Source organism: Schistocerca nitens, chromosome 12 (genome assembly GCF_023898315.1).
Source record: "Schistocerca nitens isolate TAMUIC-IGC-003100 chromosome 12, iqSchNite1.1, whole genome shotgun sequence".
Taxonomy (NCBI): domain Eukaryota; kingdom Metazoa; phylum Arthropoda; class Insecta; order Orthoptera; family Acrididae; genus Schistocerca; species Schistocerca nitens.
This window is the reverse complement of record NC_064625.1, coordinates 143,717,455-143,729,995: the sequence shown is the minus strand read 5'-3', so window position 1 is coordinate 143,729,995 and position 12,541 is coordinate 143,717,455. Positions and strand designations below refer to the sequence as shown.

Genomic DNA, 12,541 nt, shown 5'->3' with positions numbered 1-12,541 from the left:
GGATGACCATCCGGTCTGCCAAGCGCTGTTGGCAAGTGGGGTGCACTCAGTCCTTGTGAGGAAAACTGAGGAGCTACTTGACTGAGAAGTAGCGGCTTCGGTCTCGTGAACTGACATACGGCCGGGAGAGCGGTGTGCTGAGCACATGCCCCTCCATATCCGCATCCAGTGATGCCTGTGGGCTGAGGATAACACGGCGGCTGGTCGGTACCGTTGGGCCTTCCAAGGTCTGTTTTTATAATCCTGGGGTAAAAGTATACCTATGGCAAATATCCAAACTAAAGCTGTTATCATATCATATTACCTGGAAGGGAAGGGAAAGTAACTGGAGGCATGACACCTTCACTGGAGCTTGAAACTGTGAGTTTTGTTTTCAGAATAAAAATATATGTTCTCAAATGTGGAAGAATTAACAAAGTTGCAGATGGTGCTGCTTCAAAAGTAGCCTGACAAAAACTAGAGAAGGGAGGAAGAACTGTGTGGTTTAAAAAAAGCACTAAGTTCAAAATGAGGATAAGAAAATACAAATTAAACAAATGATTTCAGAATAAAAGTATATTATTCCATGTACATCTGTTTATTTTTTTCAGTTAATTACATCAGAGAACTGAATTAATTAACAAAGCTGTCTTGTACATGTTATAAAGTGTCATACACATCCTTTAGAAATTCCACTGATTATCCCCTTGCCAGTACCAATAAAGTCTCCAATGGGCAGAATAAAATCATCTGTGGCAAAATATTTGAGTGCCAGAAGTAACTGCTTCATTGGTGCAAAAGAGTCATTTCCAAACGAAAGACAAACTGTTGACAACTCGAGAAATTTCAGAACATAACTTGCTAGCCACTCCTTCCACTGTTATAATTATGTAGATTCAATAACTTAAGATTTCCTGTTAGCTGCATAACAAGTACCTATGAATAAAACGTTCTCGGTTTTCCAGCCGCGTCAATTCGAATAAAATCCTCAAGCTTTCGATCGCCATCTCCGCCATTGTCGTCAGGAGTTCACTGACTGCCGGGGCTGCTCCGGTTTCTCACTTATATAGGCATGATGACATCATCAGCAGCCAATCAGATCGATCCAATGTGGCGAGTACGTAAGTCAACCCGGACAGCTAGTGGAGCTATTGCCCGTGGCAGCACCTGTGACGTCAAGTGGCGCCAGGGGCAGGCGCCACGTTTGAAACTGCTGCTCCCGCATCGCGCATCTGTCTTTGCTTTCTTTCGATGTCCAACGCCCGTCCCCATGCCCTGCTGAGTGAGTATCCCTGGTCTCTGTTGAAACTACTGTTGTTTAAACGAATCTCGGCTGCTTCCTTTATAACGGAGTCCCAATATGTAGACGCATGAGCCAACACTTTTGTATTTCCGAACTGTATTTTATGTCCGTTTTCTAGGCAATGCTCCGCTATGGCAGACTTGTCAAGCTCCCTTTGTTTAAATGGCGCTTGTGCAAATTGTTTGTCCAGTATACATGCTGCCACATTCACAGGGCACACCACACACTAAGAGCAACGTCGTCTTTAACAGGGCGCAACATATCTCGTATATCGGGGGCGGGCCGGAACACTGGTCTCAGCCCACGTTTCTGCAGCAGACGTCCTAACTTACTGCTAGTTGCTCCACAGTATGGCAGGAATACAGTCCATTTGGCCTCCTCTAGTGATTCACCTGGTGTCTTTCGTCGGTGGCCCTCGAAAGCATTTGCAATGTCTCTCTTGCTGTATCCATTTTCCCCGAAAACACATTTTAAGTTCTGCAATTCAGACTGTAGGTGGTCGTCGTTAGAGATAATCTCGGCTCTATGAACCAACGTGTTCAGGACAGCTTTCTTGTGTACAGGGTGGTGGAAACTATTGGCGTTCAAGTACCGATCAGTGTGTGTTGGTTTCCGGTACACTGAGTGACCGGGTGGAAGGCAGAAGGGCAGCTTTATATTTTTCAAAATATGAAATTAAAACAACTTAAATTTTGCCTATTTAAAAAAATCTGAAACATGGAAGCCAAGTCTTTTTACAAAAGCCCATTAAAAAGATATTCATGTTCTAATGCAAGACTTATTATTGATATTAATCACAAAATTATGGTAAATAAAACTTGGAACATATTACTTAAAAAAGAGAAATTTTCAGTCTTCATAAACAGATAACAATAGGTACAAAATCTGAAGCTTGTTGCCGCCAAGGAGGGCACTCACTTCCGACATCACGTCGTACCAACCGAGGACCGTGCACTTAGTACGGATAAGCATATTTCATGCGGAAGTAACAATGAGAAAGCCAGAGATGGCTGTCTTCAAAAGCAGTGTTTATTTACTGTGAAATTAAATTAAATCTGCTGTAGTCCAATGCAATAAGCAGTAGGAAGGTTGTTACCAGTGTCACTATCATCAGATCACGGTTATCATTAATGCACTGACTCAGCATGCTTTCCCACCATTCCAAACACTGCAAACCTATATTAAAGTCAGCTGTGACCCAACATGCTGACAATGCAATCTTGCTTACCGCGGTAACACTACATTACATGATCAATAACTTTAAAGAAAACTTAAAAGCGGGAAATGTTGTAACGTGGAATCGTTAACATAAAAGCATTGTACTAAGAGAATAGAACTTCTGTTGGGACTCACAAAAATGCATGTAAAAAGTGGAAACATAAAAATTAGGTTTCACTGTAACATTATTGTTAGCTAGAGATTTGCAAAATAATTTGCAATTACCTTACTTCAAAACAAAATGTTCAAACGTGTGTGAATTCCTAATGGACCAAACTGCTAAGGTCATTGGTCACTTACACACTACTTTAACTAACTTATGCAAAGAACACACACACACACACACACACACACACACACACACACACACGCCCGAGGGAGGACACGAACCTCCAGTGGGAGGGGCCGCACAAACCATGACATTGCACTTCCAAGCGCGTGGCTACTTCCAAACAGTTTTTGCCTTTGTTAACATGAAATTACAGCGAAGCCAGTTTAGCAACAATCTTACAAAAATTTGACAGTTCAATCACGAAAGGTGTGATCAAGTTACATAGTTAGAGCCAAGATGTGATCGGTTATACACTTGTATATAAATATCATATCACTTTTATACATCCTCTAGAAAGAGAACAGATATATTACTTTCATCATTATCACTCTCACGATGGCTGCTGCTGCTGCTGCTGCTGCTATTATCACAGTCACTGTCTGGCTCCTGATCTTCAAAGTAGCCATGAATTTTAAGCTTGGGCATCTGCTCAGTCAGCCCATCTGTGGCTTTAGGATCACCTCTGCACCAGTGTACTGTCAGCTCCCTGTGGTAAGAGTAGAAACCTGCTGTTACTGCCACAATATCACCATCCACCTGTGGTACCTCTACACAGAGAAGATTTTTTACAATGGTAAAAAATGAAATGGTCGTACGGCATTGCTGGCCGGCAGGCCCCAGCCGCGAAAGTTCGGCTGCCGAGTGCGAGTCTTATTACAGTCGACGCCACACTGGACAACTCGTGTGCCAGTGACGGGGCTGAAACAATGATGAGGGCGAAATGACACCCAGTCGATGCACCGAGGAAATCTCCGACCCGGCCGGGAATCGAACCGGGGCCCACTGCACGGGAAGCGAGCACATTACCATCCAGCTAAGCAGGCAGACTTTACAGTGGTACTACTACGGGCTCCCGTACACACAAAAAAGGATTAGAAAAAAATGAAGGGATAGTGCAAAAAATGAAGGAAAATTAGCGAAGAAAATTATGTACTTGCAAATTTCTGTACAATGACAGGAGGGAGTCTCATGAACAACATATTAAAACTCCTGACTGAGGGTTGTGAGTGTCGGGATGCAATGGGGGGAGGGGCACTTTCTGGCCACTTTTTAAGGCCTTTCCTGAATAACTCAAAAACTATGGCTCCTAGTACAAATGTTTTGCAGTGCAAAATTAAACTACATTAAACTTACTAAAATAATGTCCCCTTCATTGTATTTCTATGACTAATAGTTTCCACATTGCAGAAGGTGGAAAAATCACATATTATTAAAAATATTGTTTTAATGGTATGTTTACTACTAAATTACATGTGTACTATGACTAGGCACAGTAGAACAACATTAAGAGATAAACTGAGTTCTGGGGATCTAATAGGATGGAGGGGGAGGGGGTAGAAGGCAGAAGGGTGAGGAAGGTAGGTCGCCGGATTGTGATCGTGCACTTCCCTCCTTCACAGGTCTGCAAACTGAAGAGCTAGCAGACGAGTCCGCACTATCTGCACCACTGTCACGACAAGCAACTACAGGGTGTTTCACAAAGTTATACCGACCTGCACAGCGTGCCTTACGAACTACTAGTGATGTGGCGCACAGACGTGCCCGGGTGTGTATTTTCCAGAGTGTATTAACACTACGTGAAATACAGATAGGAGTTAGTAATAATAGTAACATAAGAAACACACATGGGCAGAATCTACATAAATCTCTGCACACTGTTCTACAGTGCTAGAAGCGAAACTGATTCTTAGTCATCTTGTATGGCACTGACATCGATATGCAGCAGGATTTTGGAACATCTATTGTGCTCAAACATTATGAATTACCTCAAAGAGAACTGTCTATTGACACAAACTCAACGTAGATTTAGAAAGCATTTTTGCTGTGAAACACAACAAGCTCTTTACACTCTCTCTCTCTCTCTCTCTCTCTCTCTCTCTGTCCTCCCCCCTTCCTCTCTCAATCTCTCTGACACACACACACAAAATACACAAATACAGTATTACAAATACTGTAATGTAGCATGTTGTAAACAAACAAACTCACCTTAGATGTGTGATAAGTGGTTCCACTCAGTGCAGCCCACTCTTACAAGTGCCAGGTGTTGCTGAATGGAATAGATTTATGCAGTCTTATAGTAACACAATGGTGAGAGAAGTGCTGTGTCTTTCCAGTCAATCATTAATTCGCCACAAGAAGTGACTACAACACAATTACAATGCTTCACAATATGTTGTCAATGACAGACAGTAACAAGGTGCCATATTTACCAATCCAATTCCTTTCCTACCAACACTGCGAAGGTCACTGATAACATCACACTTACAAATTACACAATTCTCAAGCACTGTATATAGGAATATATTTTACAAAAAAGGTCACTTAACAAGTGCAGTAAGCACTCAATGAACTGAAAATAGCTCCACAACACTAAATAAATATGAGCACAGTAGAGTTATTCTGTCTACTCACATAAGAGAGAAGTGGGCAGGAAATGCAGGGGAGATAGAGCCTGTCTGCAAAATGAAAATTGAGCAGCAGTCGTGGTGGGAGAAGTTGCATTTGCCAGAAAAACGCTGTAGCTAATGTACAGAATGACTAAGAATCAGTTTCCCTTCTAGCACCATAGGACAGTGTTCACAGATTTACATAACACCTGTCCATATGCATTTCTTGCATTACTACTATTGGTAGCTCTTATCTGTATTTCATGCAAAATTGATGAAATTTGTGAAAAATAAACACCCTATGCACGTCTGCACACTTCACCGTCAGTGACTCATAAGGTGTGTTGTAGAGGATCGTTATAAATTCGTGACACATCCTGTAGCTGCTTTCTGTGATGTAGTGGGGTAGATAGGGTGGCAAATCACCTGCTCCGTCTTAAGTTTGCACACTTATTAACGAGGCAAGTGCACGACCACAAACTTGCGACCTCCTTTCTGTCGCCCTCTACTCTCTACCCCTTCCCCTTCCACCCTATGACATCTCCAGAATGCAATTCATCCCTTAATACTGTTCTACTGCAGGTACACACACATAATATTTGTTCTTAGCCCACTTCATTTAGCAGTAGACATTTATTTTGTACCATTAAAATACTTTTTTTAATAATGTGTGATATTTTTTCAACTCGTAGAACACAAACTATTAGTACTAGAGATAAAATGGATAGGAAATTTAATGTAGTTTGTACTGTGAAAAAGTTTTGCTAACAGCCACTGTTTTTCGAGTTATCCAAGGACAGCATAAAAAAGTAACCTTTAACCTCCCCCTGCCAAAATCCCAGTGCTCACAACCTACCACTTAGGATTTTCTGCATTTTGTTCATGACAGGCCCTCTACCAGTGCACAAAAATTTATGACTACACAACATTTCCCCCCTATTCAGCCTTTTTTCGTCTTCATTGACTGGGCTAGAAGGTGACAAAATTTATCCCGTAACACTGCTTTACTGCAGTTAGATGTGGTACACACATTTAACATTTGTTATCAACCCAGTTCATTTAGCAGTAAACATTTATTTTACACCATTGAAGTAATATTTTTAAAAATATGGGATTTTTCCAACACCTAGAACACAGAAACTATTACTCCTAAAGATAACATGAACAGGAAATTTTTTACGAAACTTAATGTAGTTTTATTTTATACTGTGAAATCTTTTTGCTAGATGCCACAGTTTTTGAGTTATTCAAGAAAAACATTACTATTAGCAGGTAATGTTTATAACCCACATTCAGGTGTCGAATCAGGGCCTTTGGCCTTACTGTATGATAGCTTGAGCATGATAATCAATACCATTTCATTAATAATAGATAGGTAGTCAGGCAAATCATCTTCTGTTTACCATTTATGTGCTTGTTGAAAGTTATGGATCCAGGGGACGGGAATGGTGGGGGGGTTCTCAATCAGAGTACATTTCCAAATTTCTCAGCTAACTTACAGAGAATGAAGAGTCTCGAAAATGACAAGGAATTCTCGAAGTTGAAGTTATAGGTTGTGTTTAGCTCTGACCGCAATCAGTAACATTTACCTCTGATTTTTGCAAAACCATACATACAAGCTGTATAATATTGTTATTTCTTGGATTAATGAAATACAATACAATATGTAAGGGCATGTGGTCCACCCATCACTCTACCAGTCACTGCTTCCTGACCGCGGGGCCACTACTTCTCATTCGAGTGACCCTTCAGTCTGTCTCTAGAAGCTAAGTGCCTCCCATTTCAGCCCCTCACTAGGAAAAATCCTCGGTACTTTTGGGAATGAAACGAGCATCTTGTACAGCAATTCAACATGCTGGTCACCCCCCCCCCCCCTACAGATGATAGCAGAATAACTACCCTTGCATACATTTCCTCACTTTTCAAGCTACATCAGCAGAATGAAATCTGGAGCAACACAGTTCAAGATCTGAGAACATTTTATTCGCTTATGCTCCCACAAATGGCTCAGAGGACACTTAGCTAGCCTCACATAAAGATATTCTGACCGCCGATCACACTCGTCACGGATACAGTGTGCGAACTGGGACAGCAATAGTTAAAACAGAGGCTTTTTTTGTGACTATATCTCTTCATGAAATTATGGTAGTTAACTTTCCCCTCCAAATTTTGTAGATTGCAACCTAAACAGGGAGAAATGGCCACTACACTGAAATAAGTGAAGTCAAAGCCTGCAGTGAAAGATTACAGAGCTCATTTTTGCCACGTTCTATCCAAGAGTGAAAAGGCAGAGAAAGGGTAATGATAGTTCTATGAACCCTCTGCCAAACACTTAAGTATGAACTGCAGAGTAATCGTGTAGATTTAGGCATTTCCTCACCTGAGACTGACAAGATTTCCTGGAAATTTATCAAATGGCATTCCAGTAACAAGGGACCAGCTGAGTGACAGTGCGCGCAAACCGGACAATTCGAGGATACTGCTCAGACCCGGTTGCAGCTTCGGAAACTCCAGTTCTTCCATGACCAACGTGCGAAGGTGTGGTAGCCTGACGAGGTAGGGGACAAACGCCCCACCGAGACCTGTGCAACCTGACACGTCCAATCTGGAACAAACCACAAGGCTGCTATCATTTATCAAGGACCAAGTTAAGAGAAAAAAATGTAATGAATGTCACTTCCAGTGGTCATCTGTGAAACAGAGCATCTTTGATGTAAATCAAAATGTTCTGAACACCTTCAAGGAAAAGTATCACAAAATTAAACTCCTATCTAATATAGACTAGGGAGGGGGGGTTGAGGACAAATGTACTTACGAACTGACTTGACAATCACAAAAGGAAAGCCACAAAAACAATACCATACATGTCCAGAGGCTCTGAAGCAAGGAAAATAACTGTCTCAATTTGAAGCATTAATGTTGTTTTGCAACTCCTATAAATTGCCTAAATATCAGGATTCTTGAATCTCAAGTCTTTGTTAAAACAATGGGAAAGAACAGATTGTAAATAAGCCACTGTTTTACTGTGAGAAAAGCTATGCTGTACACTTCTTCCATAGAGACAAACCACTCTCCATACTAATCTCAATGCTTCTATTTTGTATATGGTTCTGTATTACAATATTGATGAAGTAGTGCCTAAATTGTGTTCCCCTCCACCACTTGCACTTCCATGGCAGAAATGATGCAGCTACGACTAAATCAAACATTTAAACTTAGGCTACTTAAGTGTGTTCGTTTTAAGATGAATTTGCTGCAGTTTAATGTGCCGGAACTGGACGTGAACCTGGGACCATTGCCTTTTGCTGGCAAGTGGTCTATTGCTGAGCTATCCGAGCATGATTTAACATCCATGCCCACTGCTTTACTTCTGCCAATACCTGATTTCCAACCTTCTGAAATTCATAGAAATTCTCCCACATAACTTGCGGGACTAGCACTTGTGAAAGAAAGGATATTGTGGAGAAACAGCTTAGCCGTAGCCTCTGGGACTGTGTTTGGAATGAATATTCTGTCTGCAGTGGAGTATGCGCAGATCTGAAACTTTCTGGCAGGTTAAAACTGTGAAGTTTGGGAAGTAGGTCAGTGGTACTGATGGTGGTAAGGCTTCGACTGCGGGTCACGAATCGTGGGTGGATGTCGCAATCAGTAGAGAATTTGGAAGTGAAAGATGAAAGGCACCAGTATAAACACAAATTACAAATGAGTACTCACTGTTAGCATGTCACCCCAATCCCATATGCACACACTACTCTGAAACTGCCAAAGTCCACGGATAGTATTTCGACATCTAAATGTGTACAAAAGAATGGAACCTTTACATTGTATACACATACAAGAATATAATAATCCCAATCCCAAAGAAAGCAGGTGTTGACAGATGTGATAATTACCGAACTATCAGTTTAATAAGTCACAGCTGCAAAATACTAACGCGAATTCTTTACAGATGAATGGAAAAATTGATAGAAGGCGGCCTCGGGGAAGATCAGTTTGGATTCCGTAGAAATGTTGGAACACGTGAGGCAATACTGACCCTACGACTTATCTTAGAAGAAAGATTAAGGAAACGCAAACCTACGTTTCTAGCATTTGTAGACTTAGAGAAAGCTTTTGACAATGTGGACTGGAATACTCTCTCTCAAATTCTAAAGATGGCAGGGGTATAATACAGGGAGCAAAAGGCTATTTACAATTTGTACAGAAACCAGATGGTAGTTATAAGAGTTGAGGGGCATGAAAGGAAAGCAGCGGTTGGGAAGGGAGTGAGACAGGGTTGTTGTCTCTCCCCGATGTTATTCAATCTGTATATTGAGCAACCAGTAAAGGAAACAAAAGAAAAATTCGGAGTAGGTATTAAAATTCATGGAGAAGAAGTAAAAACTTTGAGGTTTGCCGATGACATTGTAATTCTGTCAGAGACAGCAAACGACTTGGAAGAGCACTTGAACGGAATGGACAGTGTCTTGAAAGGAGGGTATAAGATGAACATCAACAAAAGCAAAACGAGGATAATGGAATGTAGTCGAATTAAGTCGGGTGATGCTGAGGGAACTAGATTAGGAAATGAGACACTTAAAGTAATAAATGAGTTTCGCTATTTGGGGAGTAAAATAACTGATGATGGTGGAAGCAGAGAGGATATAAAATGTAGACTGGCAATGGCAAGGAAAGCGTTTCTGAAGAAGAGAAATTTGTTAACATCGAGTATAGATTTAAGTGTCAGGAAGTCGTTTCTGAAAGTATTTGTATGGAGTGTAGCCATGTATGGAAGTGAAACATGGACGATAAATAGTTTGGACAAGAAGAGAATAGAGGCTTTCGAAATGTGGTGCTACAGAAGAATGCTGAAGATTAGATGGGTAGATCACATAACTGATGAGGAGGTACTGAATAGAATTGGGGGGAAGAGGAGTTTGTGGCACAACTTGATTAGAAGAAGAAGAATGCTGATAAGGTGGTACGGTGCCACTGCAGTGTCCAGTGCCATTGTCAAGTACAGAACAGCCTCTCGCTGATGCTGTGCCGGCATTCGTCTGGCTGACAGCTCGTACGCTCCAGATGTCACACAACTTGAGTGGATACTCGTCTCATTGCAACTAATCTTTTTAACCCATTTCCTAATATGATATACACGGCATGCTCATGCAATCCTACACAGCCTAGCAAACGATGTATGTGTCCTCTCAAGTGCTAGGCGCTAAGCACCATCAGAATCCCGTATCGGGTCAAATACGGCCACCCCAAACTCGTCAATTCCAGAACTGCATCGAGGTCTCAATACCTGACTGATGCGAGCAGCGATACTACAGAACGATAAACTGGCATCTCGACAGGCGACAATCCCGTCATGGTTAAATTTTGACGTGTGTCGCTAGACATTATTCCCTTTTTTGCTCAAGGTGGTACACGATATTGACATGTACAACCGACATTCAAATCAGTTTTCTAATCCACTGCACAATCTTTCCTTTCATACGTACCATTGACAAAGTTACTTCTACCTCATTCGTGCCAATTTGATATCTGACGGATGCCACCTTCAGTGTTCCAGTTTTAATATTCAGCATTGTACACTACTGGCCATTAAAATTGCTACAGCAGGAAGAAATGCAGATGATAAACAGCTATTTATTGGACAAATATATTACACTAGAACTGACATGTGATTACATTTTCACGCAATTTGGGTGCATAGATCCTGAGAAATCAGTGCCCAGAACAACCACCTCTGGCTGTAATAACGGCCTTGTACGCCTGGGCATTGAGTCAAACACAGTTTGGGTGGTGTGTACAGGTACAGCTACCCATGCAGCTTCAACACGATACCACAGTTCATCAAGAGTAGTGACTGGCGTATTGTGACGAGCCAGTTGCTCGGCTACCATTGACCAGACGTTTTCAATTGGTGAGTGATCTGGAGAATGTGCTGGCCAGGGCAGCAGTCGAACATTTTTTGTATCCAGAAAGGCCTGTACAGGAGCTGCAACATGCGGTCGTGCATTATCCTGCTGAAATGTAGGGTTTCGCAGGGATCGAATGAAGGGTGGAGTCACGGGTCGTAACACATCTGAAATGTAACGTCCACTGTTCAAAGTGCCGTCAGTGTGAACAAGAGGCGACCGAGACGTGTAACCAGTGGCACCCCAGACCATCACACCGGGTGATACACCAGTATAGCGATGACGAATACACGCTTCCAATGTACGTTCACCGCAATGTCGCCAAACACGGGTGCGACCATCATGATGCTGTAAACAGAACCTAGATTCATCCGAAAAAATGACGTTTTGCCATTTGTGCACCCAGGTTCGTCGTTGAGTACACCTTCGTAGGCACTCCTGTCTGTGATGCAGCGTCAAGGGTAACCGCAGCCACCACCTCCAAGCTGACAGTCCGTGCTGCTGCAAATGTCGAAGTGTTTGTGCAGATGGATGTTGTCTTGCAAACGTCCCCATCTGTAGACTCAGGGCTCAAGACGTGGCTGCACGATCCGTTACAGCCGTGCGGATAAGATGACTGTCATCTTGACTGCTAGTGTTATGAGGCCGTTGGGATCCAGCACGGCGTTCCGTATTACCCTCCTGAACCCACCGATTCCATATTCTGCTAACAGTCATTGGATCTCGACCAACGCGAGCAGCAATGTCGCGATGTGATAAACCGCAATCGCGATAGGCTACAATCCGACCTTTATCAAAGTCGAAAATGTGATGGTATGTATTCCTCCTCCTTGCACGAGGCATCACAATGTTTCACCAGGCAATGCCGGTCAACTGCTGTTTGTGAATGAGAAATCGGTTGGAAACTTTCCTCATGTCAGCACGTTGTAGTTGTCGCCAGCGGCGCCAACCTTGTGTGAATGCTCTGAAAAGCTAAACACTTGCATATCACAGCATCTTCTTCCTGTTGGTTAAATTTCGCGTCTGTAGCACGTCATCTTCATGGTGTAGCAATTTTAATGGCCAGTAGTGTATTTTCATTCAGTGTCACAACTTAATAACTTTCAAGACATTTTCAATTTGGAAAGGAATGAGGGTAATTTTTTTGATACAGCTTCAGTGTTCCACTTCCTGTTTGTGCTCTGTAACCCTTTGATATTAGGTATCAGTAACTTTACTTAATAAGATTTGTTTCAGTCTCCTGTTTTAGACGTTTGCTAAGGCGGGCCTGCTAGCCAGTTACACACAACTATGCTCCAGCAATCTGCACAGAACTTTGTGTCCTTGCACGTGGATGGATGCTAAAGAGGGCGTTAATTGTCCTCCGAGCTACTTTAATTATGTAAACAATTAAACTTTAAACTTCTTGTATCCATATTTT

At 42.1% G+C, this 12,541-nt stretch overlaps 1 protein-coding gene across 1 annotated transcript in view; it reads right to left on the bottom strand.

Moving 5' to 3' along the window:
- Positions 1-1,957: 1,957 nt before the first annotated feature.
- LOC126215287 (uncharacterized) overlaps positions 1,958-12,541 on the bottom strand; it is a 109,743-nt gene continuing 99,159 nt past the window's right edge. Inside the window, exons 7-8 of the mRNA XM_049941975.1 lie at positions 7,599-7,823; positions 1,958-3,318 (exon numbers count right to left, since the gene is read on the bottom strand). Coding sequence (XP_049797932.1) covers positions 3,111-3,318; positions 7,599-7,823 — 433 coding nt within the window. The 3' untranslated portion in view covers positions 1,958-3,110. The remainder of the gene's footprint in view (positions 3,319-7,598; positions 7,824-12,541) is intronic.